The 25,654-nt window shown below is 47.6% G+C and overlaps 1 protein-coding gene across 6 annotated transcripts in view; it reads left to right on the top strand.

Annotated features, from left to right (window-relative positions):
• The window catches only part of HIPK2 (homeodomain interacting protein kinase 2), a 373,824-nt gene that overhangs the window by 127,085 nt on the left and 221,085 nt on the right, over positions 1-25,654 (top strand). For all 6 annotated transcript variants that reach the window (XM_085652045.1, XM_085652044.1, XM_085652047.1 and 3 more), the window contains exon 2: positions 16,624-17,692. In XM_085652045.1, coding sequence (XP_085508171.1) covers positions 16,624-17,692 — 1,069 coding nt within the window. The remainder of the gene's footprint in view (positions 1-16,623; positions 17,693-25,654) is intronic.

Genomic DNA, 25,654 nt, shown 5'->3' with positions numbered 1-25,654 from the left:
ACCTGGTGCTGGGGCAGTGCTAGCCCCTCTCCCTTGGATCACATCTCACACCTGGTGCTGGGGCAGTGCTAGCCCCTGTCCCTTGGATCACATCTCACACCTGGTGCTGGGGCAGTGCTAGCCCCTCTCCCTTGGATCACCTCTCACACTTGGTGCTGGGGCAGTGCTAGACCCTCTTCGGATCACCTCTCACACCTGGTGCTGGGGCAGTGCTAGACCCTCTTCGGATCACCTCTCACACCTGGTGCTGGGGCAGTGCTAGCCACTCTCCCTTGGATCACCTCTCACACCTGGTGCTGCGGCAGTGCTAGACCCTCTTCGGATCACCTCTCACACCTGGTGCTGGGGCAGTGCTAGACCCTCTTCGGTACACCTCTCACACCTGGTGCTGGGGCAGTGCTAGACCCTCTTCGGATCACCTCTCCTCTCACACCTGGTGCTGGGGAAGTGCTAGACCCTCTTCGGATCACCTCTCACACCTGGTGCTGGGGCAGTGCTAGCCCCTCTCCCTTGGATCACCTCTCACACCTGGTGCTGGGGCAGTGCTAGCCCCTCTCCCTTGGATCACATCTCACACCTGGTGCTGGGGCAGTGCTAGCCCCTCTCCCTTGGATCACCTCTCACACCTGGTGCTGGGGCAGTGCTAGCCCCTCTCCCTTGGATCACCTCTCACACCTGGATTACATCTCACACCTGGATTACATCTCACACCTGGATTACCTCTCACACCTGATGCTGGGGCAGTGCTAGCCCCTCTCCCTTGAATCACCTCTCACACCTGGTGCTGGGCAGTGCTAGCCCCTCTCCCTTGGATCACCTCTCACACCTGGTGCTGGGACAGTGCTAGCCCCTCTCCCTTGGATCACCTCTCACACCTGGTGCTGGGGCAGTACTAGCCTCTCTTCTTCGGATCACCTCTCACACCTGGTGCTGGGGCAGTGCTAGCCTCTCTTCTTCGGATCACCTCTCACACCTGGTGCTGGGGCTGTGCTAGACCCTCTTCGGATCACCTCTCACACCTGGTGCTGGGGCAGTGCTAGCCACTCTCCCTTGGATCACCTCTCACACCTGGTGCTGGGGCAGTGCTAGCCCCTCTTCTTCGGATCACCTCTCACACTTGGTGGTGGGGCAGTGCTAGCCTCTCTTCTTCGGATCACCTCTCACACCTGGTTCTGGGGCAGTGCTAGCCCCTCTTCTTCGGATCACCTCTCACAACTGGTACTGGGACAGTGCTAGCCCCTCTCCCTTGGATCACCTCTCACACCTGGTGCTGGAGCAGTGCTAGCCCCTCTCCTTTGGATCACCTCTCACACCTGGTGCTGGGGCAGTGCTAGCCCCTCTCCCTTGGATCACCTCTCACACCTGGTGCTGGGGCAGTGCTAGCCCCTCTCCCTTGGATCACCTCTCACACCTGGTGCTGGGGCAGTGCTAGCCCCTCTCCCTTGGATTACCTCTCACACCTGGTGCTGGGCAGTGCTAGCCCCTCTCCCTTGGATCACTTCTCACACCTGGTGCTGGGGCAGTGCTAGCCCCTCTTCTTCAGATCACCTCTCACACCTGGTGCTGGGGCAGTGCTAGCCCCTCTCCCTTGGGTCACCTCTCACACCTGGTGCAGGGGCAGTGCTAGCCCCTCTTCTTCTGATTACCTCTCGCACCTGGTGCTGGGGCAGTGCTAGCCCCTCTTCTTCAGATCACCTCTCACACCTGGTGCTGGGGCAGTGTTAGCCCCTCTCCCTTGGATCACCTCTCACACCTGGTGCTGGGACAGTGCTAGCCCCTCTTCTTCGGATCAACTCTCACACCAGGTGCTGGGGCAGTGCTAGCCCCTCTCTCTTGGATCACCTCTCACACCTGGTGCTGGGGCAGTGCTAGCCCCTCTTCTTTGGATCACCTCTCACACCTGGTGCTTGGGCAGTGCTAGCCCCTCTCCATTGGATCACCTCTCACACCTGGTGCTGGGGCAGTGCTAGCCCCTCTTCCTTCAATCACCTCCCACACCTTGTGCTGGGGCAGTGCTAGCCCCTCTTCTTCGGATCATCTCTCACACTTGGTGCTGGGGCAGTTCTAGCCCCTCTTCGGATCATCTCTCACACCTGGTGCTGGGGCAGTGCTAGCCCCTCTTCCTTGAATCACCTCTCACACCTTGTGCTGGGGCAGTGCTAGCCCCTCTTCTTCGGATTACCTTTCACACCTGGTGCTGGGGCAGTGCTAGCCCCTCTCCCTTGGATCACCTCTTACACCTGGTGCTGGGGCAGTGCTAGCCCCTCTCCCTTGGATCACCTCTCACACCTGGTGCTGGGGCAGTGCTAGCCCCCTCCCTTGGATCACCTCTCGCACCTGGTGCTGGGGCAGTGCTAGCCCCTCTTCTTCGGATCACCTCTCACACCTGGTGCTGGGGCAGTGCTAGCCCCTCTCCCTTGGATCACCTCTCACACCTGGTGCTGGGGCAGTGCTAGCACCTCTTTTTCGGATCACCTCTCGCACCTGGTGCTGGGGCAGTGCTAGCCCCTCTTCTTCGTATCACCTCTCACACCTGGTGCTGGGGCAGTGCTAGCACCTCTTCTTCGGATCACCTCTCACACCTGGTGCTGGGGCAATTTAGCCCCTCTCCCTTGGATCACCTCTCACACCTGGTGCTGGGGCAGTACTAGCCTCTCTTCTTCGGATCATCTCTCACACTTGGTGCTGGGGCAGTTCTAGCCCCTCTTCTTCGGATCATCTCTCACACCTGGTGCTGGGGCAGTGCTAGCCCCTCTTCCTCGTATCACCTCTCACACCTGGTGCTGGGGCAGTGCTAGCACCTCTTCTTCGGATCACCTCTCACACCTGGTGCTGGGGCAGTGTTAGCCCCTCTTCTTCGTATCGCCTCTCACACCTGGTGCTGGGGCAGTGCTAGCCCCTCTTCTTTGGGTCACCTCTCACACCTGGTGCTGGGGCAGTGCTAGCCCCTCTTTTTCGGATCACCTCTCACACCTGGTGCTGGGGCAGTGCTAGCCCCTCTCCCTTGGATCACCTCTCACACCTGGTGCTGGGACAGTGCTAGCCCCTCTCCCTTGGATCACCTCTCACACCTGGTGCAGGGGCAGTGCTAGCCCCTCTTCTTCTGATTACCTCTCGCACCTGGTGCTGGGGCAGTGCTAGCCCCTCTTCTTCAGATCACCTCTCACACCTGGTGCTGGGACAGTGCTAGCCCCTCTTCTTCGGATCAACTCTCACACCATGTGCTGGGGCAGTGCTAGCCCCTCTCTCTTGGATCACCTCTCACACCTGGTGCTGGGGCAGTGCTAGCCCCTCTTCTTTGGATCACCTCTCACACCTGGTGCTTGGGCAGTGCTAGCCCCTCTCCATTGGATCACCTCTCACACCTGGTGCTGGGGCAGTGCTAGCCCCTCTTCCTTGAATCACCTCTCACACCTTGTGCTGGGGCAGTGCCAGCCCCTCTTCTTCGGATCATCTCTCACACTTGGTGCTGGGGCAGTTCTAGCCCCTCTTCGGATCATCTCTCACACCTGGTGCTGGGGCAGTGCTAGCCCCTCTTCCTTGAATCACCTCTCACACCTTGTGCTGGGGCAGTGCTAGCCCCTCTTCTTCGGATTACCTTTCACACCTGGTGCTGGGGCAGTGCTAGCCGCTCTCCCTTGGATCACCTCTCACACCTGGTGCTGGGGCAGTGCTAGCCCCTCTCCCTTGGATCACCTCTCACACCTGGTGCTGGGGCAGTGCTAGCCCCCTCCCTTGGATCACCTCTCGCACCTGGTGCTGGGGCAGTGCTAGCCCCTCTTCTTCGGATCACCTCTCACACCTGGTGCTGGGGCAGTGCTAGCCCCTCTCCCTTGGATCACCTCTCACACCTGGTGCTGGGGCAGTGCTAGCCCCTCTCCCTTGGATCACATCTCACACCTGGTGCTGGGGCAGTGCTAGCCCCTCTCCCTTGGATCACCTCTCACACCTGGTGCTGGGGCAGTGCTAGCCCCTCTTCTTCGGATCACCTCTCACACCTGGTGCTGGGGCAGTGCTAGCACCTCTTTTTCGGATTACCTTTCACACCTGGTGCTGGGGCAGTGCTAGCCCCTCTCCCTTGGATCACCTCTCACACCTGGTGCTGGGGCAGTGCTAGCCCCTCTCCCTTGGATCACCTCTCACACCTGGTGCTGGGGCAGTGCTAGCACCTCTTCTTCGGATCACCTCTCACACCTAGTGCTGGGGCAATTTAGCCCCTCTCCCTTGGATCACCTCTCACACCTGGTGCTGGGGCAGTACTAGCCTCTCTTCTTCGGATCATCTCTCATACTTGGTGCTGGGGCAGTTCTAGCGCCTCTTCTTCGGATCATCTCTCACACCTGGTGCTGGGGCAGTGCTAGCCCCTCTTCTTCGTATCACCTCTCACCCCTGGTGCTGGGGCAGTGCTAGCACCTCTTCTTCGGATCACCTCTCACACCTGGTGCTGGGGCAGTGTTAGCCCCTCTTCTTCGTATTGCCTCACACCTGGTGTTGGGGCAGTGCTAGCCCCTCTTCTTTGGGTCACCTCTCACACCTGGTGCTGGGGCAGTGCTAGCACCTCTTCTTCGGATCACCTCTCACACCTGGTGCTGGGGCAGTGTTAGCCCCTCTTCTTCGTATTGCCTCACACCTGGTGTTGGGGCAGTGCTAGCCCCTCTTCTTTGGGTCACCTCTCACACCTGGTGCTGGGGCAGTGCTAGCCCCTCTTCTTCGGATCACCTCTCATACCTGGTGCTGGGGCAGTGTTAGCCCCTCTTCTTCGTATCGCCTCACACCTGGTGCTGGGGCAGTGCTAGCCCCTCTTCTTCGGATCACCTCTCACACCTGGTGCTGGGGCAGTGCTAGCCCCTCTTCTTCGGATCACCTCTCACACCTGGTGCAGGGGCAGTGCTAGCCCCTCTTCTTCTGATTACCTCTCGCACCTGGTGCTGGGGCAGTGCTAGCCCCTCTTCTTCAGATCACCTCTCACACCTGGTGCTGGGACAGTGCTAGCCCCTCTTCTTCGGATCAACTCTCACACCAGGTGCTGGGGCAGTGCTAGCCCCTCTCTCTTGGATCACCTCTCACACCTGGTGCTGGGGCAGTGCTAGCCCCTCTTCTTTGGATCACCTCTCACACCTGGTGCTTGGGCAGTGCTAGCCCCTCTCCATTGGATCACCTCTCACACCTGGTGCTGGGGCAGTGCTAGCCCCTCTTCCTTGAATCACCTCTCACACCTTGTGGTGGGGCAGTGCTAGCTCCTCTTCTTCGGATCATCTCTCACACTTGGTGCTGGGGCAGTTCTAGCCCCTCTTCGGATCATCTCTCACACCTGGTGCTGGGGCAGTGCTAGCCCCTCTTCGGATCATCTCTCACACCTTGTGCTGGGGCAGTGCTAGCCCCTCTTCTTCGGATTACCTTTCACACCTGGTGCTGGGGCAGTGCTAGCCCCTTTCCCTTGGATCACCTCTCACACCTGGTGCTGGGGCAGTGCTAGCCCCTCTCCCTTGGATCACCTCTCATACCTGGTGCTGACACAGTGCTAGCACCTCTTCTTCGGATCACCTCTCACACCCCTCTCCCTTGGATCAACTCTCACACCTGGTGCTGGGGCAGTGCTAGCCCCTCTCCTCTGGATCAACTCTCACACCTGGTGCTGGGGCAGTGTTTCCCCCTCTTCTTTGGATCACCTCCACTCCTAGAGCAGTACACGTGCCTCTCCTTTGGAACTCTCACTTCCGGTACTGGAGCATCACTGGTGGGTCTGTTTTTGATTGCCTCTCTCACTCCTGGAACTGACACAGTGCATGTGTGCCTGTTGCATCACCTCTGCCACTCCTGCTGGTGCTTCTTGTGCCTTGCCGTCGGGATCAGATGTTACCTCTTATATTGAGGCAGTTCTAGTGATTTCGTTTGGGGTCATGCCACTCTGGTCCAAGAGTTCTCTTTGAATCACTGTACCCTCCTCTTGCTGAAGCAGTATGCTTCTACTGTTGAAAAACCGTTGTCATTCCTGTTAGCACTTGGTCAGTATTAGTGTCTCTCATATTGGACATGCCCTGGTATTCCTGCTGCTACTCGGACAGTTACCTTGTCACGTCTGGTTCTGTGTTCCAGTGGGCCACTTGTGTCTCTCATGTTATTTGTCGGTCACACCTGTTAGTACAGGGGCAAAGCTTCTCCTCTGGCAGTAAGTGTGCTTCTGGTTGTTTTGTATCTACATTCCTGATTCTGGAACAGTGCTTGTCTTTCCTTTTGAATATTGCACAAATATGGGCAACCCAATAATTTTTTGTGAGCTTGGGTTTCAACCAAAGTAAAGGCAGTTTGCCACCAAGGGAATCATTTAAACATACACACTGTGAGTAAAAGTGAATTATTTGACCCAGAACTGTGACAAGCAGAATTCATCTTAAGTCGCAACTCTAAGACCATTAAATGAACACCTGAATCAATTGCAAAGGGAACAGGAGTAAACCATAACAAGTGCTATGAAAAATGTTTATAACATATACATGTATAATGTTTACAATGTAAATAGCGGAACATAGAGTACACAAGCAAATAAACCCTTCCTACATTTATCTTGTGCATGTGAAATAAATAACATTTGACGTTTTAGAAGCATAGATCAATGTATGCAAAGTCCACTCTGTGTAATCATGGAACTAGTCCATTATATGCATCAAATGAGTCGAGGATGAAGAGGCAAAGATTTATATGAGAGAAGTGGATATGGCTTCGACGTTTCGGTCTCCAGTGTCCGAAGAACGTGAGACCATCCTCAGGCCCATAGTAGTAACCGGAGATTTTAATTTGACCCCAAAAGACAAGTAAATATAGTTGTAAGTGAATATGAACTTGGTTAAGGTAGTTTGGCTTAGTAAGCTAGACCAATTGAACCAGACCAGCTTGTAAAGAAACACACTGCTAATAAAACACATTGGTGGCAAAATCTGGTTTAAATTGATTGGAGGAAACTCCACAGACTTAATTTTCAGGAAGCGACCGGCCTTTCAGTGATATTTTAGACACCATATCCACTTCTTTCATATAAATCTTTGAATCTTCATCCTCAAATCATTTGATGTATATAATGGACTGATTCTATGATTACAAAGAGTGGACTTTGCACACATTGTTGATCTATGGTTCTAAAACATCATATTGTATTTATTTCATGTGCCCGTGATTAACATATGAAGAGTTTATTTGTTTGTATGTATCCTATGTCTTGCATTATTTACATTCTAAATATTTTCATAACATTTGCTATGGTGTATGCCTGTTCCCTTTCCGATTGTTTCAGATGGTCATTTAATCTCCTTAGACTTGCACCTTAAGATTAATTCTGCTTGTCACCCTTCTAGGGCAAACAATTCATATTTACTCAACAGAGTATGTGTTTAAATGATCCCCTTCTTTGGCAAATTACCTTCACTTTGTCTTTCATTTTGAGCACCCCACTCATTCTTTTATTACTTAGTTAGTTCCTGTGTTTCTCCTGTTAGATCTGTTTTGTCTTTCTTGATAACAATGGGGCAGCATGTGTTTTTTTATTCTGTTATATCAGCTTTGTCACTCTAGTATTTTTGTTTCCTGCTGGCCCAGCTGTCACTCCTTTTAGCACGAGTAGTGTTTATGTCCCTCTTTTTGTTGCTCCTCTGTCGCTCCTTTTATTACTTGGGTAGTACTGGTGTTTCTCTTTGTTCTGTGTCTGTCATTCTTGGTATTTTGGCAGTACTTGTGTTTCATTGAGGGTCACCCCATTGTCCATGTAGCTCCTGGGGCAGGTTTTGTTTTTCTCCTGTTGGGTCTTCTTTGTCGCTAATGTTCGTACGGGGCCGTACTTGTGTCTTGTCTGTCGCACTCCTGATACTGGAGCAGTGCTTGTGTTTCTCAGCTCTGTCATTGCTGTTGAAACTGTGGCAACGTTTCTGTCTCGTGTGTTTTACTCAAAGAATATCAGACAGGACGCGCTATTTGATTGGACTCTTTCCTGGTATTGGGACATTACTTGTGTTTCCTGTCGGGGTACCCCCATCACTCCCATTGATTCTGCAGCAGTTCTCGTGTTCCTCTTGTTGTATCAGCCATGCGTGTCATGGTAGCAGTGCTTGTTTCTCCTCTGCCAATCCTGTTAAGACTAGGCCGGTGCTTGTGTCCCTCATCTTGGGTGATCGCTCACTCTTGCTGGTTCCTAGTGACTTGGGCCTTCATTGTGTGCTCATAAACATTGAGGCTTTTGGGGTGGTTTCCTCAAAGAGGAGGTGTTCTCAAAGCATTATGGCGCAGCTAAGGGATACAAGTTGGAGTTAAGAGGGCTGGACAGTTTGGTATTTAGAGGAAAATACAGCGAGCCAAAGCAGGCAATAAAAACATAATTAGATGGAGGGTGATATCTATAAGGTCATTTGGTTGCTCTTCTGGTTGATAATTTGGAAAGTGTATTATTTGAATTCTAGTCTTTAATACCAGATTCGCTCTTTAAAAACACTCTTGATATTAATTTAGTAATGTTTCAAAATTGGATCCATAAAGGTACAGACACTTGCCTCCCGTAAGAGGGTTAGCAATCACCGCCCTCCAGCCCCTTGGTTCTCAGACAAGTTAAAAGCTGAGAAAACCAAATGTAAAAATATGGAAAGACGGTGGAGAAGGGCCTTTGCGCCTGACGCTAAATCTGCTTATCTGCACGCGGAAAGGGAGTATCACTCTCTCTGCGCGTGCGAACTATGTTTCCTTAACTTTATCCGATGCCAAGAATTGTTCCAAAACATTATTTAAAATGGTAAAAGAATTATCAGGTGCTGCAACTCAGCCCACTCCCCCCAATTTGAATGAAACGCAATGTGAAGATCTTGCTCCATTCTTTACTAACAAAGTGGAAGTAATATATTCCTCTTTGGCTGGGAATATGTCAGCATCCTTCGCGTCATTACCGTCCATCCCCATTCAATTAATTCGGCCATCTGTTGACAAAGCTCTGCTTGATATAAATACCATTAATAAAATAGATAACTGGTCACTACTTGACATAACGTCCCTTAAACAGCATCTGGGCCGTATTAAATCTGGTTCCCCTTGTGTTCCCCTCCCTATTTCTGTGCTGCAGCAGCTTGACCTGTCAACTCTTGCAATTATTATGGAACTCCTAAATACATCTTTAAAAGAAATCTCTTGTCCCCCTGGAATGGAAGCCTGCAATGGTCATCCCATTATTGCAAAAGGCCAATGCTGACCCTACGGTGTCGTCGAACTATCGGCCAATCTCTTTGCTTCCTGTATTTTCAAAAATATTGAAGAGGCATATCAATGGTCAACTGTCTCAGTTCATTGAAAATAACAGGATTCTGCATCCTTCACAATCTGGTTTTCGAACCGGTCATTCTACGGAGACTGCTCTTCTTGGAGTAACCGAAATGTTGCGCCAAAATTTGGATGCAGGCAACACGGTCGCACTTGTCTTATTGGATTTAAGTACGGCCTTTGACACTGTCTCATGCCTTGCTGATAAATGCCTTACAATCCATAGGGGTTACTGGTTCTGCACTTAGCTGGTTAACCTATTTTCTTACTGGCCGTACGTTTCAAGTCTTCTCTTCTGCAGCAAACTACAAGATTCATTCATCCCTGTACGGAGTCCCCGAGGGGTCCATCCTTAGTCCTTTGTTGTTTAACATTTATGTTAGACCCCTGGGAACGATCGATGAAGAAGCTGGGTTGTCGTTATTTTCATATGCTAACGACACTCAGATTATCTTTTCACTTTCTGCGGGAAAAAAATCAGAGCCTTCTGCTCTTCGGGCTGGGCTGAGCAAAGTGTAATCTTGGATGCATGCCAATTTTCTCAAGCTGAATGGTGAAAAAACGGAGGTCCTGGTACTGGGGAAAGACAAAGCTCTGGGGTCCACAACATTGGCCCACAGAAATGGGTGCAGTACCGCAGCCTTCCCATCATGTTCGCAACATTGGCTTTATTGTTGACGACTCACTATCTATGCGTCAACAAGCCATGAAGGTTGCTGCAACATGCTTCACCATTCTGAAGTGGCTGAGAAAAATCGTGTGGATGCTTCTAGCCCTACTCAGAGAACCGTAGTCCAGGCTCTTGTTACATCTAGACTGGACTACGGTAACATTCTCTATCTTGGAGCCAATAAAGATGTGATACGAAAGCTACAGAGGGTACACAACTCCGCGGCCAGACTGCTTTGCCGAACTCCTAGAACAGCTTCTATTTTCGCTTCTTTGAGGGACCTTCATTGGTTAAGAGTTTAAAATCGGATTAAGTTTAAAGCCCTGAACTATATGTTCAGAATTAAGCACGGCATTGGCTCCCATTTATGTGCAAAATCTAGTCCATCTCTATTTGCCTTCACGTACTCTCAGATCTACTATTCAGGCTAAATTTCAGGTGCCAAAGATGAGACTATCCCGTATGGGTGGCTGTTCTTTCTCCTATTTGGGCCCTGTTCTTTGGAATGCTCTTCCGTTGTCTCTTCGCACACAGATGAATGTTACATTTTTTCGTAAGTCACTTCAAACTTGGCTTTTTAATCAGTATGTTTTACTCCCTTATCTTTTGTTTTTTCCGCCGGGCGCCGGGAAACCCTTTTGGGTAGCTGTTGCGCCTAGATATAAATTTAAATAACATAACATCCACACCGTATGTACCAAAGGGACAGAGTGTTAAGAGCCAATGGGATGAAGCTAGAACGAGCAGGCTGTCTTGGTGCTTCCATTCTGTAATTTTCAAAGGGTGTTCTCTGAAGGCAAGAAGCTTGGGTTCTCCATGTGTAAGTTTGGGTAGCAGACTTCTCCACAGTATTATTGTTGTGTGTCCTTCGTCAAGAGCATACTGCCCTGGAAACCTTGTTGGAATGAAGTTGGGTGGAACCAGGTGACCTGTAAATGTGGATTATAATTTTTCAAGGTTGTGATAATGAATCCACCTCATGAACTCATAAGTGATGTGGCATCGGTTTCTGGCTGTTTGTTAGTTTGTAGTCTGCACTTCTCGTCCAACAGCTCTCATCTTCTTTGATTTATCATTTTAGTCCTTTGAAACTGCTCTATGTTCATCTCAGTGACCATGATACTACTCTAGTACTCTGCCCATTTGATGCAGTAATCACTGTCAATTGACAGATGTCTTAAAACCAACTGAAACTCAGTTGGAAATAGGTTGTTTTGCAGCACCTGACTGGCCGGAGCCAGCGTTGCATAAGAATTTAGGCCTACCTGCAGTCAACTCACCGCATCTTCCAAATCCTGCAAAGGTTTCAGAACAGGTCGGTGAGGTTGCTTAAGTGAAGGGGATGGTGAAGGGAAGGATCTTCAGCAAGAACACTTGAAGCACAGCAGATAGGTTTTGGCGAGAGAGTTGGATCAGTGGGGTGCAGGGACCAGACTGGGACACTGACAGGGAGTTAACTGGGACAGTGCAGTAAGTGGGTCAGGAGTTGTGCAAAGATAGGTTAACTGGCTTCCAACCTGTACGTACTTTTCTTATAACTGCATTTCAGCACACTTTTATGCAGCTGATTTGTGGCGTCGAGTTGACCCTGTTGAAAGAGACTGAACCGCTTAATCAAAGTAGAATCATGGTGTTCACCTTAGGCAGGTAGCATAGTGTCTCAAACTCTTTTGTCCAGTTGCTCTTGCTGGAAATCTCCTGGTCATCTAGAAGGTGCACTTCTCCTCCTCCTTCTAATCAAAGCTGTCAATACATCCTTTCTGTTCCAACCTAACTGTTTCAATCAATCCTGAATTGTTATCCCCTATTATTTATGATCAAGAAATTGACGTAGGCACCTATATAGACACAATGCCTTGATTAATCGAATCCTCTGTATGCCAACCTTACTCAAGTAGCCTTGGATCAACTATATAATGTTAAGAACCTGACACCAGATTCTAGGCCTCAAAGGTCACAGGCTTTACAGAGCAAAGGTACATAAAGTTGGCTATTGCTCCTTATGCCAGAGGTGTAGATGCTTCATGGGCACACAAGTACAGAGCAGGTGTGATACTTTATTGATGCACACCTACATCTCATCATCAATGTCGAGTGGTGTAAGGGAGAAAGAGGTGCTTAACCCGGCCATGCTGCTACCACAGGGTTTTCTATAAATGTTTCTAGCACTCAAAGGACACAGTTGGGGGAGTTGCAGATAATGTTAATCTTTACAGCATCATAACAGTTTATATATTCTGTAGTACCCTTGTTGTAGCTCTGTTCTACAGATGCAAGCCCTCCAATAGGCAGTTATGTAGCCTTTTTGAACCAATGGTTTAGAGGTGGAAGCCTCCAAAACGCACGGCTTCCGCAGTCTTCTTTTTCTCACTCATTCCAGTCGGATCACTGTGGTGATAACTTATTTTTCATGTCTGAACCTCTGTCTTAAACTCATATACTATAGTTAATAAACAAACTCAATAAATCCACTGCTACAAATGCAAGACCCATCCAAGATGGACCAAACATAATGCAAAGTAAGCTAGCTTCAAAGCAATCACTTGGGATCATATAAGGCGTTTATCTCAGTGTGCTCTAATAGTAGAGCCAAAGTAGCAGCAGATCATGCCTCATCCCCTCCACCACCTACATTACGCACCTCTGGATCTTCTTCTGCCTGCTAGGAAATCGCTCACATTACACATTTCTGGATCTTCTTCTGCCTACTAGGAAATTGCCCTACCACTTCTCTAACCTACATCTTCCATGGTAACTTGCCAGGTATTTATGCCATTTACAGAATATCTGGACTCTTGGACTAATCCAGTGCTCAGCCCAAGACGTATACCTTGATATTGATCAGCCATGCCCATTAGGTCAACTTTGAGATTAAATTGGATATTTGGGGGGACACAGCGACCAGTTCTTCATAATTTCATATCACGTGCATAAAATCAGTTCCATTGTAGCCACAATTTGGGCACGTGGTAGAGACATCGTATTTACATTTTGTGCACAAACCCTAACCCATTCTTTTTCAGAGTTGAGCTCTCAGGTCAGAAAAACATCATTACTTGAATCTGTCAAGGTACTGTGGTCAGACAGAGGCTGTGCTATGTATTGCTGGGATACACCCACCACTATCAGTAAGATAGTTAATTGCTGCGCATAGTGGTGACAGTTGTTATGCCTGCCAGTAAAGCATAATGTTTGGCTCCTCACAACCAGCATTGCTCCCCCTGGTTGGTTGCACCATGAGGCCATCATCAAGGAGGCTGATCCTTGCTGTCTGAATCCTGTGCAAACCACAGAACCCTATTTGGGTGGTTTGAGGGGGCACATCTGTCTAGATGTATGAAGAACTGCTTTCGGACGAGGGCTCAAATATTTTAAAAATAAGATGACCCAGTCTTTGGAAGTTTCGGTGATGTATAGGACATTAAGGGATGGGAGGTCAGTAACTTAATTTGGTGCAGAAGGCATGTAGCGGTCCATGAATTAGTGCAGTGGGGGGATGGCTCAGTTGAATAAATGTTCTTTCAGAAGCATTGGTATAGGTCACAGGATGTGAGATGTGGCAGCTGGCAATTTTTTTCAGTGTGGCCAGTTAAAGCGGTTGAGATTGGTTCAGGTAGGAGGCCTGATGCTCCCTTATTATCTGGCTACGGCCCCTCCAAAGAGTACAATTGTGGTGATAAAGAAGCCTTGGCTAGCGTAGCAGAATTGTTTCGAGGTCAATGCAGAAGAGTTGATCCTCCACGTATATCATACGCAGTGTGGCTGGGGCAGCAACTTCTATGTTTTGTTCAGGTGTTGTGGTATTAGTGGACCAGTCTGTTGCCCTGTAGTATTCCATGTGTTCATTATTTTCTTGTGTGGTTTGACTGCTGAGCTATCCACCAGGTGGGTGGCTAGCAGACAGTGATCCCAGTCTTGGCATCCGGTACTCCTGGGATTTTCCAAGATCATTGTGATTTCTTGTGGGTGCACAGTAAGGGCTTGTGTCTGGGTTAGGGGGCGCTGCAAAGGTAACAAGGCAGCTACCATCCTCTGTGCCTGCTCTTCTCAATGTCTTTGGATATGATTTGGGACAGTACTGGACACTGAGTTGGTTCAAGAATGGTTGACATCCACACGTGTCAGTCTTGTCCGCGCCATCGCCTAGTCTCTCCCTCAATGCTACACTTTGTGTAGTCGTGTGTCCATGTACACTAGGAATACATCTGGGTGCATATCGTTTTTTCAACCTAATATTTGAAGAAATCTGTTCACGAGAAGAGGGATTGTTTTACCTTTGTTTTTAGTATTTTTCATTATTTATAGAAACACGTCAGTCACCATGGTATCAGATATTTTCCCTAGAAACTGGAATCTTCATGTGTGTGTTTAGATGTCATTTTTTTTTTAAACAATATGCTCCTGAGCGCATAACTCTCTGCCAATCAAAGAAAAGCGATTATTCCACTTGTCACACAGAAGATGATGGAAGTGATAGGCTGCAGATAGCTCTAGGTTTTCCTTCTCCGGGGGTTGTTTATTTCAAGGTTCAGATCTATTGAACGATTACCTACAGGCACACAAAACAAACACACATATGCATGTTGAAAATGTATGTTTTTTCTGCTCCCAGACCGGAATCGTACCTTCTGCCAATATATGCAAGAAACAACGTGTGCTTCGCCTGGCTTCCATGTGTCAGTGTGAACCCTGATTATCTTTTAAACACAATCTGCCGAGTTGAATGAAGTATTGTAACGTTTTTAGCATATGCCATTCTGCAATGGCGTCTCTTTGAACCTGTCGTTTCCAATAAAATTGTGTATCCCCCTGAACACCCTGGAATGAGAATGATTCCAGGAGTGTGACACCTCATGCAGTAGTCTGAAGAGCTTCCAAGAATTGAACAAGAATGGCTATTGCTATCAATTGAAGTAAAATTAGAAACTTTTGTAAATAAAATGTTATGATATTTAGTGAATGTAATGAAGATCAGCGTTTTATTCGAAAACATTAATTAAAAGAAACACGATTTTCTGAAAGACTTGGTGAAGTCTTCAATAGTTTCCTTTGCACCGGCAGTGAACAAGAACCTTTCCAAAATGGCCGCCATGCCAAGCAGGGGTTTTACGTTTGGAATCCCTTTCTTTAGTGCTGTGTCAGGTTACCAGTCAGTCGGGGAGAGGTGAAGATGTTTAAGATATCCAGAATCGGAAAAAAAATGTGTAGCTAGAGCGACAAGAGAGCGGTGGTCTGACCAAGGACGAGGGCATTATTTTTATTGTAGGCGTATACATTTAAAAACCTCTGTTTTGGGATGCACATCATTACTATATATTTTTGTTTCTTTGCATGCTCAATTTAACAATAAACAAATGGCTAACAGTGTATTTTACAATTACAAAGGGATAACAGAAACATAAATAAAAGAAGTAAAAATCATACACTATAAATGTAACTGAAAGGAACTGAACTCTCAAGCACAAAAATTAGCTGTGATGGAGGGACTTATCTTTTTACAGTGCTGAGGGAGACCCTGTGGGCTGGTTCATATGGAAATTGGGAGAGTGTTAGGCAAGACGACGCTTCAGAAAGATATGTTAAGATGGGGTAAGAGTAGCAACATTTAAAGCAGGGCCCCTGCAAGTCCTGTAGGACTCAATCCGAAATGTGACTGACCTTGCTGCTGCCCTACTGACCTCTCATATACTTGTCACCCTGCTGGTTCATGATTGAGGGCGATGTCTGAGATTTAAGAGGGCGATCCCGGTTTAGTGAACAATGTTTAAGCAGGGAGGTTGAATTTTAGAAGGCAGAACTGGTGACACCGTCTGAATGAGGGCGAGTTCCACGTACTCCTTCACATGCATGCACTGTCCCGAAGGTACCCACTTCCCCAAAGATTCTGTTAAAAACGAATGGCACATGCAACACAAGAGGGAAAAAAACAAAATGTGCCATCATATCACTGAGAAGGGAAATAAATACCCAGACATTGCGTGGAATGTTGATTGGTATGTTGTTGTTAGTCATGGGAAAATGTTCCTATTTATACGTGGTTCAGGAGCGAGAATTTTAACTGCTCATCATTACTGGCAGTGACGACGCACACTAGTTATTTCCTCTCAGGCATGCAATAAACGTATAGTACAAGAAGTCTCATTCCAGTTGACAGGACTAGAGGGATTTCCTCACCCCGCCTGGGAACTGCTCCGTCCTATACTATCGTTGTGATTGAGATTATTGTTTATAATTACCTGCCCTACCTCTCTCTCTCACCCTTACCTTATTTATAACGTTTAGTTGGACTCTTGGTAGTTTTCCACCCCCTCCTGCGCTCCACTGCCTCCTGTACTTTTATTGTGATTGTTATTATTGTTTATGTTGACTGACTTACCTGTTTTGTTCACCTGCTCATTTGTAAAGTGCTCTGATACCCTCTTGGGTCATGTTCGCACAATATAAAACTCTAATAAATAAATAAAATGTTTTAGTTTGATATCACTGCTTTGCCAAATGCATGCTGGTAGCTGAGCTGTTGATATTCAGATAGACAACCACAGATGACTATGTGCTCATTAAACCTTCAATCTTAAAATGATAACTCATTGATCAGTTGATTTTGTGCATTGAACAGGTAGCCAAGAATGAGTCTGATCTGTTCTGTCTCCTCTCATCCCCTGCAGGAATGGCTGCACATGTGCAGGTCTTCTCTCCGCGCACACTTCAGTCAAGTGCCTTCTGTAGTGTGAAGAAACTCAAGGTTGAAGCTGGCCTGAGCTGGGATATGACTGGGTACGGCACGCTGAGCCAAAGAAAGAACGTGCACGCCGTCCAGCCAGTCGTCAGCGCCTCCCTCCAAATCCCCGCTCTACCTTACGAGCAGGCTGTCATCTACCCCACCAGTACCGGCCACATTGTAGTGACTTCAGCTAGCAGCACCACAGGAGGGCTTGCCTTAACTGGGCAAGCACTAGGCGGACAGCACAACCTGATGCGGCGGAGCACTGTGACTCTCCTGGACACCTACCAAAAATGTGGACTTAAGCGCAAGAGCGAGGAGATCGAAAACAACAGTAGCGTGCAGATCATTGAAGATCACCCACCAATGATTCAGAATAATGCCAGCGGTGCCACCGTAGCCACGGCCACCACCTCGACGGCCACCTCCAAAAACAGTGGGTCTAATAGCGAAGGGGACTACCAGCTCGTGCAGCACGAGGTGCTGTGTTCAATGACTAACACGTATGAGGTTTTGGAGTTCTTAGGTCGCGGGACCTTTGGGCAGGTGGTGAAATGCTGGAAACGTGGCACCAACGAGATTGTGGCTATCAAAATTCTAAAGAACCACCCTTCCTATGCCAGGCAGGGCCAGATCGAGGTCAGCATCCTGGCCCGGCTGAGCACTGAAAGTGCGGATGACTACAACTTTGTCCGGGCTTATGAGTGCTTCCAGCACAAAAACCACACTTGCCTGGTGTTTGAGATGCTAGAGCAGAACCTCTATGACTTTCTCAAGCAAAACAAATTCAGCCCCTTGCCACTCAAATACATCCGACCCATCCTCCAGCAGGTAGCCACGGCACTGATGAAGCTGAAGAGCCTGGGCCTGATTCATGCTGACCTGAAGCCCGAGAACATCATGCTGGTGGACCCGTCAAGACAGCCCTACAGAGTCAAGGTCATTGACTTTGGCTCTGCCAGCCACGTATCGAAAGCTGTGTGTTCCACCTACCTGCAGTCAAGATATTACAGGTAAAAGTGTTGCTTTGGAGACTATGCCAGATAAACCTTTGGTTTGTGCGCTTACAGCACTGTTAATAGCCCAGTGAGACTGGAAGGCTGCAATCAAAATGAGGAAGTATGTGTGACCTCTTGAAGGATTCAACATATAAGGGCCCTGTTAGTAGGACTTTTGAGTTTTTACACACATACGTGCCTCCACTCCAAGTGTAATATGGGATTTGTCAACTTTGCTCATCGTGGGTGAAGGGCATGACACATGAGAGGCAAAGGGCATTACACATGCAAGGCAAAGCCTCGAGTAGGCCTTGATAGCCCTCCACCCCCTCAACAATGATATGAAACCGCATGTTACATTCTGTTACATGTTACATTAATACATGATAAATGTGTTTTTTATTTATTTTCAGTACATGGCATATTTGTGTTTGTGTGTGCGTGTGTGTAAAGTGTAATAGGTTATTTATTGCATGGTTCAAGGGAGAAAGTCGTGGGTCACTAGTTTGATATTGCCATGAATGAACCAAGACACAGTTCAGTTTGTGGAGTTCCCTTTTAACTGCTGAATATTATTTTGTGTGTCAACCTTATGTGTTATATGTTTAGCACACACTTAACTGTATCACATTTAGGTGGCCACAGGTTTGTCTTTTTATTGAAAATAAGGTGATTAGATACTCCAAGGTACATGCAATTTGGTCAGGCGAGAAAGAAAGGATTAGAAACCAGGCTTTTTGATCACAGTGTCTTACAACAAGGAACAAAGGTTGTGATGTAGAACAGTTGTATTTCATGAGAAGTCTTAGATCCTAATACTAAAGAAACAGATGGGTCACATTGATCCAAAGGTAGGCAGGTTTCGTGCAGTAAACCAGTGCCTCAGATGGTTGGCTTCGGTTGGCTTGACCGCCATACATGATCCAGGGCCCTACCAGAGGTAGACATTTGGTGCAACCCGAACTCAAGTGTTCCTTGGCCCAATCATCGATTGTCTAAATACATATCAATAGTCCACTATCTTTCAGTGAAGCAGAAAAAAGGCACTCTAACATGCAGATTTGCAATCTGATCTATTGTTATCATACCTTATTTGGGCGAGAATATTTGTATCGGCACACTCCGAATCGGACACCTGATCACTCGATGATGCAGACACAGATACTAGTGAAGAAATTATAACCCAGCACTCCAAACATCAAGTTAATTAAAATCATGTAATTTAAATCATTAGCAATTGGTCACAACATGCATGATTCCTTATAATACAATTAGTCGTTAGTATAGTTGTAAAAACTCCTTTATTGATGGTCTTCTTTGTTTAGGCATTTTTAGGTCTCGCCTGAACCAGCGCATGCGCTGTCTCAGGCAAGACATTTAGTAAGTGGGTTTTGAAAGTGCTACCCACCGGCTTTTTCTGGCCTAAAGCTTGCGTTCACGCAAGCGTGGACTTGCACAGCTGCCAGCTTTCAGCGCCCGAGGCGCCATCTGGAGCGTGAGTACTTTCACTTTTGGCGGTGCTGCGCGTGCGCCACTCGCGTGTTTGCCGGCACGTGCGCGTGCTCCCCTGCTTTAGCCGGGGCCCTTAGCATTACGATGTACGTTTTAGTTAATTTGTTTAGAATAGATATCCTTAGGTGATCAATGCATTGCAGATTTCATTAATATTAAGTTGAAGTAGTGATCACTTTCTTGCGTTTCTTTGTTTTTGTTGTTTTGGTTACTTGCCGTCTCTGCTCCAGATGGTTTTGGCTGTCTTGGGGCCAGATCCATCGTTTCCAATCCATGCCATATACATGAAGTGGGCTTTGGGTCAGCCCCTTGTTCATGGTCAGAAGGCGTTGTTGTCACTCTATTTCTGCTCTAGATTCCATGCTTTTTCATCCTATTTTTGTGTGCTCTGCTGAGGAGCATTTTGATCTCATAGCCTTCTGAGTGGGTGAACTGTATCCATCCACAACATTCTAAAGGGGGATTTTTTTTTGTATCATCTCTTGATGAGAGTAAATGTTTTCTTGCTTGCTCTGTCCCGTTACGAGTTGAATTTTTTTTCTAGTATTTTTCCTTCTTCCTATACACTTTTCCTTCTCCTTCCTCCACAATCCCTCGTTCGCTGATATTCCCCATAACTCTCCCTGTCATTAATTTTATTTTTATGTATTTTTAACGGAGGGCCCAGCAACTGCGAAGCACACTTTTTTTTTTCTCTCCAATTTATTTGCCATTATCAGAAAGCAGCCCTGGATGCCAAGACTGGTAAAATAATAATGGCTGCCATGTGTTACCACTGGTGCACCACAATGCCTGCCATCTTTGAATAGTATTTCCTTAATGAATATCCAGTGCAACATTCAGAAGTGCCAGCTCACACTGTCAGTGTCCTATGTGCTAGCAGCACAGTACACATGGTCACCTGGTGAAGTCTATCACTTGGTGAGCTGGAAACCCTTTCACACGAGGGGCGTTTCCGGTTCACGTGTGGGGGGGCTCTGTGCTACTGACATCCATTACGGATTTCCCATCACTCACAAGTGTCCCACAGAAGGCAGCATTAGAAGCCCTTTGTGTTTTCGGTCCCTGTAGAAGTGACCACCTCCTCTCCACGCCTTGCTCCTCTAAGTACATCTGGCTGAGACGATCTGGAAGCCCCAGGCCCCGCTCTTTGCCCCACCGCCGCCGAGACCGTGCTTTCTTTCACATGGCGAAACTGTTCCCAAGTTGGCAATGCTAGAAATTCTCCATCGTGAGTTTCAAGGTGAATGGCGATAAAGGGTTATCAGCGCCTTACATGACGTTCTGGTTCTCTTGCCTGTTAATGAACTTTTAATGACTTTGAGTGAACTGTGACCGATCCAAAAAGAGCAAGGCTCACGTGCAAGCAGCGCCGCAGCCTCCCTGGAAGCCTCGGTTCAAGCAGCTGTTGCTTGCACTGCAGGGGAGGGAAAAGAGGTTGACTTTGAGTCAGTTGTGTTTTTTTTTTGCTTTTGTTTAGTGACCTTTTTAATGCTTTACTATATATATTTCACACAAACGATGTCCGCAACGGGTAACGTCTGGAGGAGCGGGAAGGTGGAGCGAACACTATTTCTGAAAACCTGCAACGAGTTGGGTGGGATGGAAGGTGAGGCCTTTGAACATTTATTTCAGTTTAAGCACCAAGGCATACCTGCATTTTAATGCAGCTCCTGCAAAGAACAGGAAGTAGTTTGCAGGTTACAATGGAGCATTGAGTTCATGTACCTTCTGCAGAGATTTGTGTGCCGGTTTCGCACCCGTCTTCATTTTTTCTGAGAAATAGAAATAAGTGGCCGCATCCACTACACAGATCTGTCCGTTTTCTGTAGGTCCCAGGTTCTAATCCTTGGGAGAATGCTCAGTGAGTTAAACACCTACTGCAGAGATCTTTGTGAACCACAGGTCGCATGACTCCTTGCTAATGAGAGGCTACCCTCTGAGGTGTGCATAGAGATCAGCAGAAGAGGACTTTAAAGAGAAACAGATTAAAATTGAAACTTAAAATGAGCCATTGTTGCGCTTAAGATTATCCTGTGCACTGCTACCCTTCCCCAGCCCAAATTCTCTGACTTGTACCTACGTGCCATCCTCCTTTTTTCCCCCTAGGCCCTTTACTTTAAAACTGCCTCTGCATGACGGGTGTGTCTGGATCCAATATGACAATAATATGCATTTGGATAGTGGCAACACCCAGCTTCTTGGCCTCTCGGAACCAAACACTGGCTTCCTTTAAAGTCCTGTTATGGACTGAAGGTTGGCAGAGGAGGTTAGGTCTCTGGCTACTATACCGCAAGGCAGCAGCGGCTGGCATGACTCGGCTGGGGGTCGCGTTTGCGCGGGAGTCGTGATTGCGGGAGGGAGGGAATTTACTTTTTACAAATCACTTACCTTGTTGCCTCCTGGTCCCACTTCGCTACTCCTGCTCTCCTGCTTCTGATTTCAAGAACAGGAAGCAGACAGCCAGGCTCCCTCCCCTAAGCCAATCATAACACTGCAATTGCAGCGTTATGATTAGTCTGAGTGCCGTGACACGACGCTCAGCCAGGGGCTGTAGGGGTGGCCCTGTTCTCCATGCAGGCAGTAATGCAGCCTGCATAGAGAAGTGGGAAAGTGCGCATGACTGTTGGCTGACCAAACAGTCACTGCACACTTTTAGGAGTGGGCACACCTCTCCTCCACTGCCCTGCTCGCAGATCAGCTCCGCGGCCCCGCAAATATAAGATGATAATAACTGAAAGTTATTACTATTTTATGTTTTTGCTTTTGCACTTCTTGAAAGCATTGGTGCGACGCTCCTCCGCGGAGGAGCCGCCCCTGCCGCAAGGTTCACTTTTATCTGTCTGAAGCCAGGTGCAGTCCTCTGCCTCTCCTAAGGGGTGTTTCACTTGTCATTATTGGGTGGAAACTCCCTTTGCTGCACCACAGCAGGTGTAGTATTAATCCTTTTGAGTGGGTACCCTATATTTTCTGGGTCCTTCTCTGTTACTCTATAGGGTAGGTGTCAGCTTGGTCCTGATGAATTGCTGTTGACCCTCCTGGCATCCAAGGCATGAAACATGTCGACCTTACTTTACATGCACCATAACTATTAGGGTCCATCATCACCCTAGATGGCCCCTTTATTTTTTATTTTTTTTTATTTTTTTGAAAAACCTTTATTGACGTTTCAATCATTTACACGTATGGGCCTACAACCCCCCGGGGCCGGCCGCTAAGCAATCAGAACAATAAAAGCAAATGTAAACACAGGCGGCACCTCGGAGAGCAAAATCTTCAATCCAATATAGTCCGGCCAATAAGCCGCGCAGGTAGGACACCAGGAGAAAAAGGGTTTTTCATTTTGTAATAAAACAAAACAGTAGGATCAGGTGCCAAACAATTTCCCAACAGCGATAAGGGGCAAGGATAGGAGACGTAAGCAATAAGCAGCAATATATTGAATCAATGGCGCAGACACGGGAAATTCCGGATGGGGAAGAATATCAAAAAACAGTCGCGCCTGCAGACCCTAGTACCTAACGCCCAGCGAACACCCCGGAAACTGTGGCACACATGAAGAGGCAACGATTCACAATAAGGGAGGTGTACCGCGCTGATCCCAGAAAAAGGAAGACAAGAAGAAACAGAGAAGAAAAAGGAGGCCATGGAAAAAGAGATAAAGACTAAAGAGTCCCCTCCCCCAACCCCCCACCCTGCACCTCTGCGAATGAGTATGGCCCCACCCCCCAGCAGTGTGCCTGTCGCCCTGGAACTAGACCCGAAATATAGAAGAAACAGGGAAAAAGGAGTAAGAAAGAACCCCACCAGACGGGGGGGCGGAGAGAGCATAATAAACTGGAGGAGGGCCTTCAAAACATACCCCCGGCTTCTCCCTCCCGCACGGTGAAGTCTCCCCACAGCAAACAATTAGCAGCACCAAGTCGATCATATCAAAAAAAAAAGGGGGGGAATGGGGAGCATTATGCACCAACTATGCGAATAACCATGAGAGCACGCAACCATGAGTCCCCGTCTACTAGGTGACCACCCCCGAAGGATCAGCCTCAGCCTTGACCACTCTTTGCGATTCTGCCCATGCCTGCCCCTCGACCCAGCACCATGTCCGATGTTCCAAGGTACAGGAGTGTCCAAAAACAACCGGGAAGCGACGCACACAGGTGGGGTGGAAGTCTCTGAGTACCAGCACAGACCGCATCATGGAGGGGCGTCTTGGCCCCTTTATTTTTAATGTGTCAAGGGACCATCACCTTATTAAAATTCCTAGTTCCATTTTACTCTTTTAACCACTTTCTCACCACCCTATTATGCCCCCCTTACTTGCATTCATCATACGGCATAACAATCAGAAGATCTCTGCCAAAAAGCCCCCTTGAAGGGCCCGTCTGGCATTGATTGCAGCGCCGGTATGACAATGTGCGCCCGATGATGAAGAATGACACTCCACCAGGTGTGTGAGGCCACTTTGATCTGATCCTCTGGGATCCAGTTGGTCGGTCCACTTGTTCCAACTTTAAGGGCTCTCCCGTCCATCTCTCCCTTTTGAGGAACTGCCCCCTCTGGTTTTTGTTTGTTTGTTGTTTTTTGCTGTTACGGACTGCAACATGCTTCATCGGAGAAATATGACCACATTACCCCCACAGTACTCCGCTTTCTTCTCTTGCCTGCTTGCACCATCTTCAAAGTCCACTATATCATCTACAAAGCATCAAACCTGGCAGCCCCACCTACCTGTCTGTGGTGCTCACAAGCCCTGGTGCTTCTCTGCACAGCCAGGGCTACTTCAGACTCACAAAGAAGTGCAAACAAGCATTGGCATAGCAAAAAGGTCTCGCTTTTGGGACCTTCTAAGTATTTACTTATGCAGCACAATATTCTTGGTGCAACAACAACTGTTGCATGGCTAAACACTTAAAAGGTCCCAAAGGTGAGACCTATTGGCTATGCCAATACTTGTTATTTTTGTAGCCATAGCCAACGGGTTTTGTCCCCCTTAGGCCTTCTTCAGGGTTGTGTCCAGTTTCCTTATATGCGAACTGTAGGCATATGTAATCCTCCAATGATGTGTGGATGTTGACCATTGCAGTCCGTGAACATTGTGGTTCACAATACAGCGTCCTGCAGAGCATCCACGTGCAGCGTGAAACCAGTGAAGCAATCCATGTAGATCAGCCACTTACAGTCAACAGGGGAAATAAAGGTAAATGCAAAAGGGAAACAAAAAAAAGTTAAAGGAAACCACCACTATTTCAAACAAGCATTGGCATAGCCAATAGGTCTCGCTTTTGGGACCTTATAAGTATTTAGTTATGCAACTGTTGCATGGCTAAACACTTATAAGGTCCCAAAGGCGAGACCTATTGGCTATGCCAATGCTTGTTTTCTTTCTAATTGCGGCACCGATGCTTTACTTTTAACATTAAAAGTAAAGCGCGGGTGCCGCGATTATAGCAAAAGTAAAGAAATAGATGGTGGTTTCTATTTCTTTACTTTTGCTATAATCGCGGCACCGGCGCTTTACTTTTAATGTTAAAAGTAAAGCACCGGTGCCGCGATTAGCAAGCTAAAAATGCTACCGCCGGCTACAGCTTGCAGTGCATGTGCACAAGTGGTGCGCGCGCAGCAGTAATCACGCCATATGGCGCCTCTGCTGAAGCGCGCACCCACGCACATGCACTGAAGCTGTAGCCGGCTGTAGCATTTTTTAAAGCCCTTACTAAAGTCTCTCCGAGCAGCGCATGCGCACTGACTCAGCGAGACCTAAAAAGATATTAAAAGTAACAAAACCTATAATCTGAAGTCACTGAGAGCAAACTAAAAAAGAATATTGTTTATAATTGTAGGTAATCACAAGGCATAAAGATATCTACTGAGAGCACATACTTATAAAAAGGACATATTTCAAATGTACAATGCACAAAATTAAACAGAAAAATAAAATAATGTGCATGTCTGAAGAGCAGCAAGAAGAGAGGTATAATGGGAGCCTCAAGTTTGCACGTAAAGTGTGGTTGGTGTACCTTTACACACGGCGGTGGGGTTCACATATATGACGTTTGAACTACACTCCTCACAAACAAGTTTGAGGCATATGGGAGAGCAGTATGCGGGAACTTCCATTACTGTGGATGATTTATTTCCTAGTGTTCTCACTATCCCACTTTTCACAAGTATTGATTGCATCCCTAAATTATTTGGTGCATCCCAGAGGTGATTCAGTTGGAAGCATTAACTGCATCAAAAATTCGCTCATTCACATACATTTAAGGATTTATCAGTAGTGAAGGACACTTTTAGACCGAGGAATGCTAGTACCAAGTTTATCTAAAGATGGCTGCCTGGAAGGTTTGTACTACTGAGTTCGAGGCATGTGGGCTGCTGAATTCATATCTGTGCATAGATCGCCGCCTAGTGTTGGGTCCGGATGTTTGCACGTTGTTGTCCTGGAAGAGTCTTCGAAGTATC

Source organism: Triturus cristatus, chromosome 4_1 (genome assembly GCF_964204655.1).
Source record: "Triturus cristatus chromosome 4_1, aTriCri1.1, whole genome shotgun sequence".
NCBI lineage: Eukaryota > Metazoa > Chordata > Amphibia > Caudata > Salamandridae > Triturus > Triturus cristatus.
The sequence above is the reverse complement of the archived record's forward strand: the minus strand, read 5'-3'. Positions and strand labels throughout refer to the sequence as shown.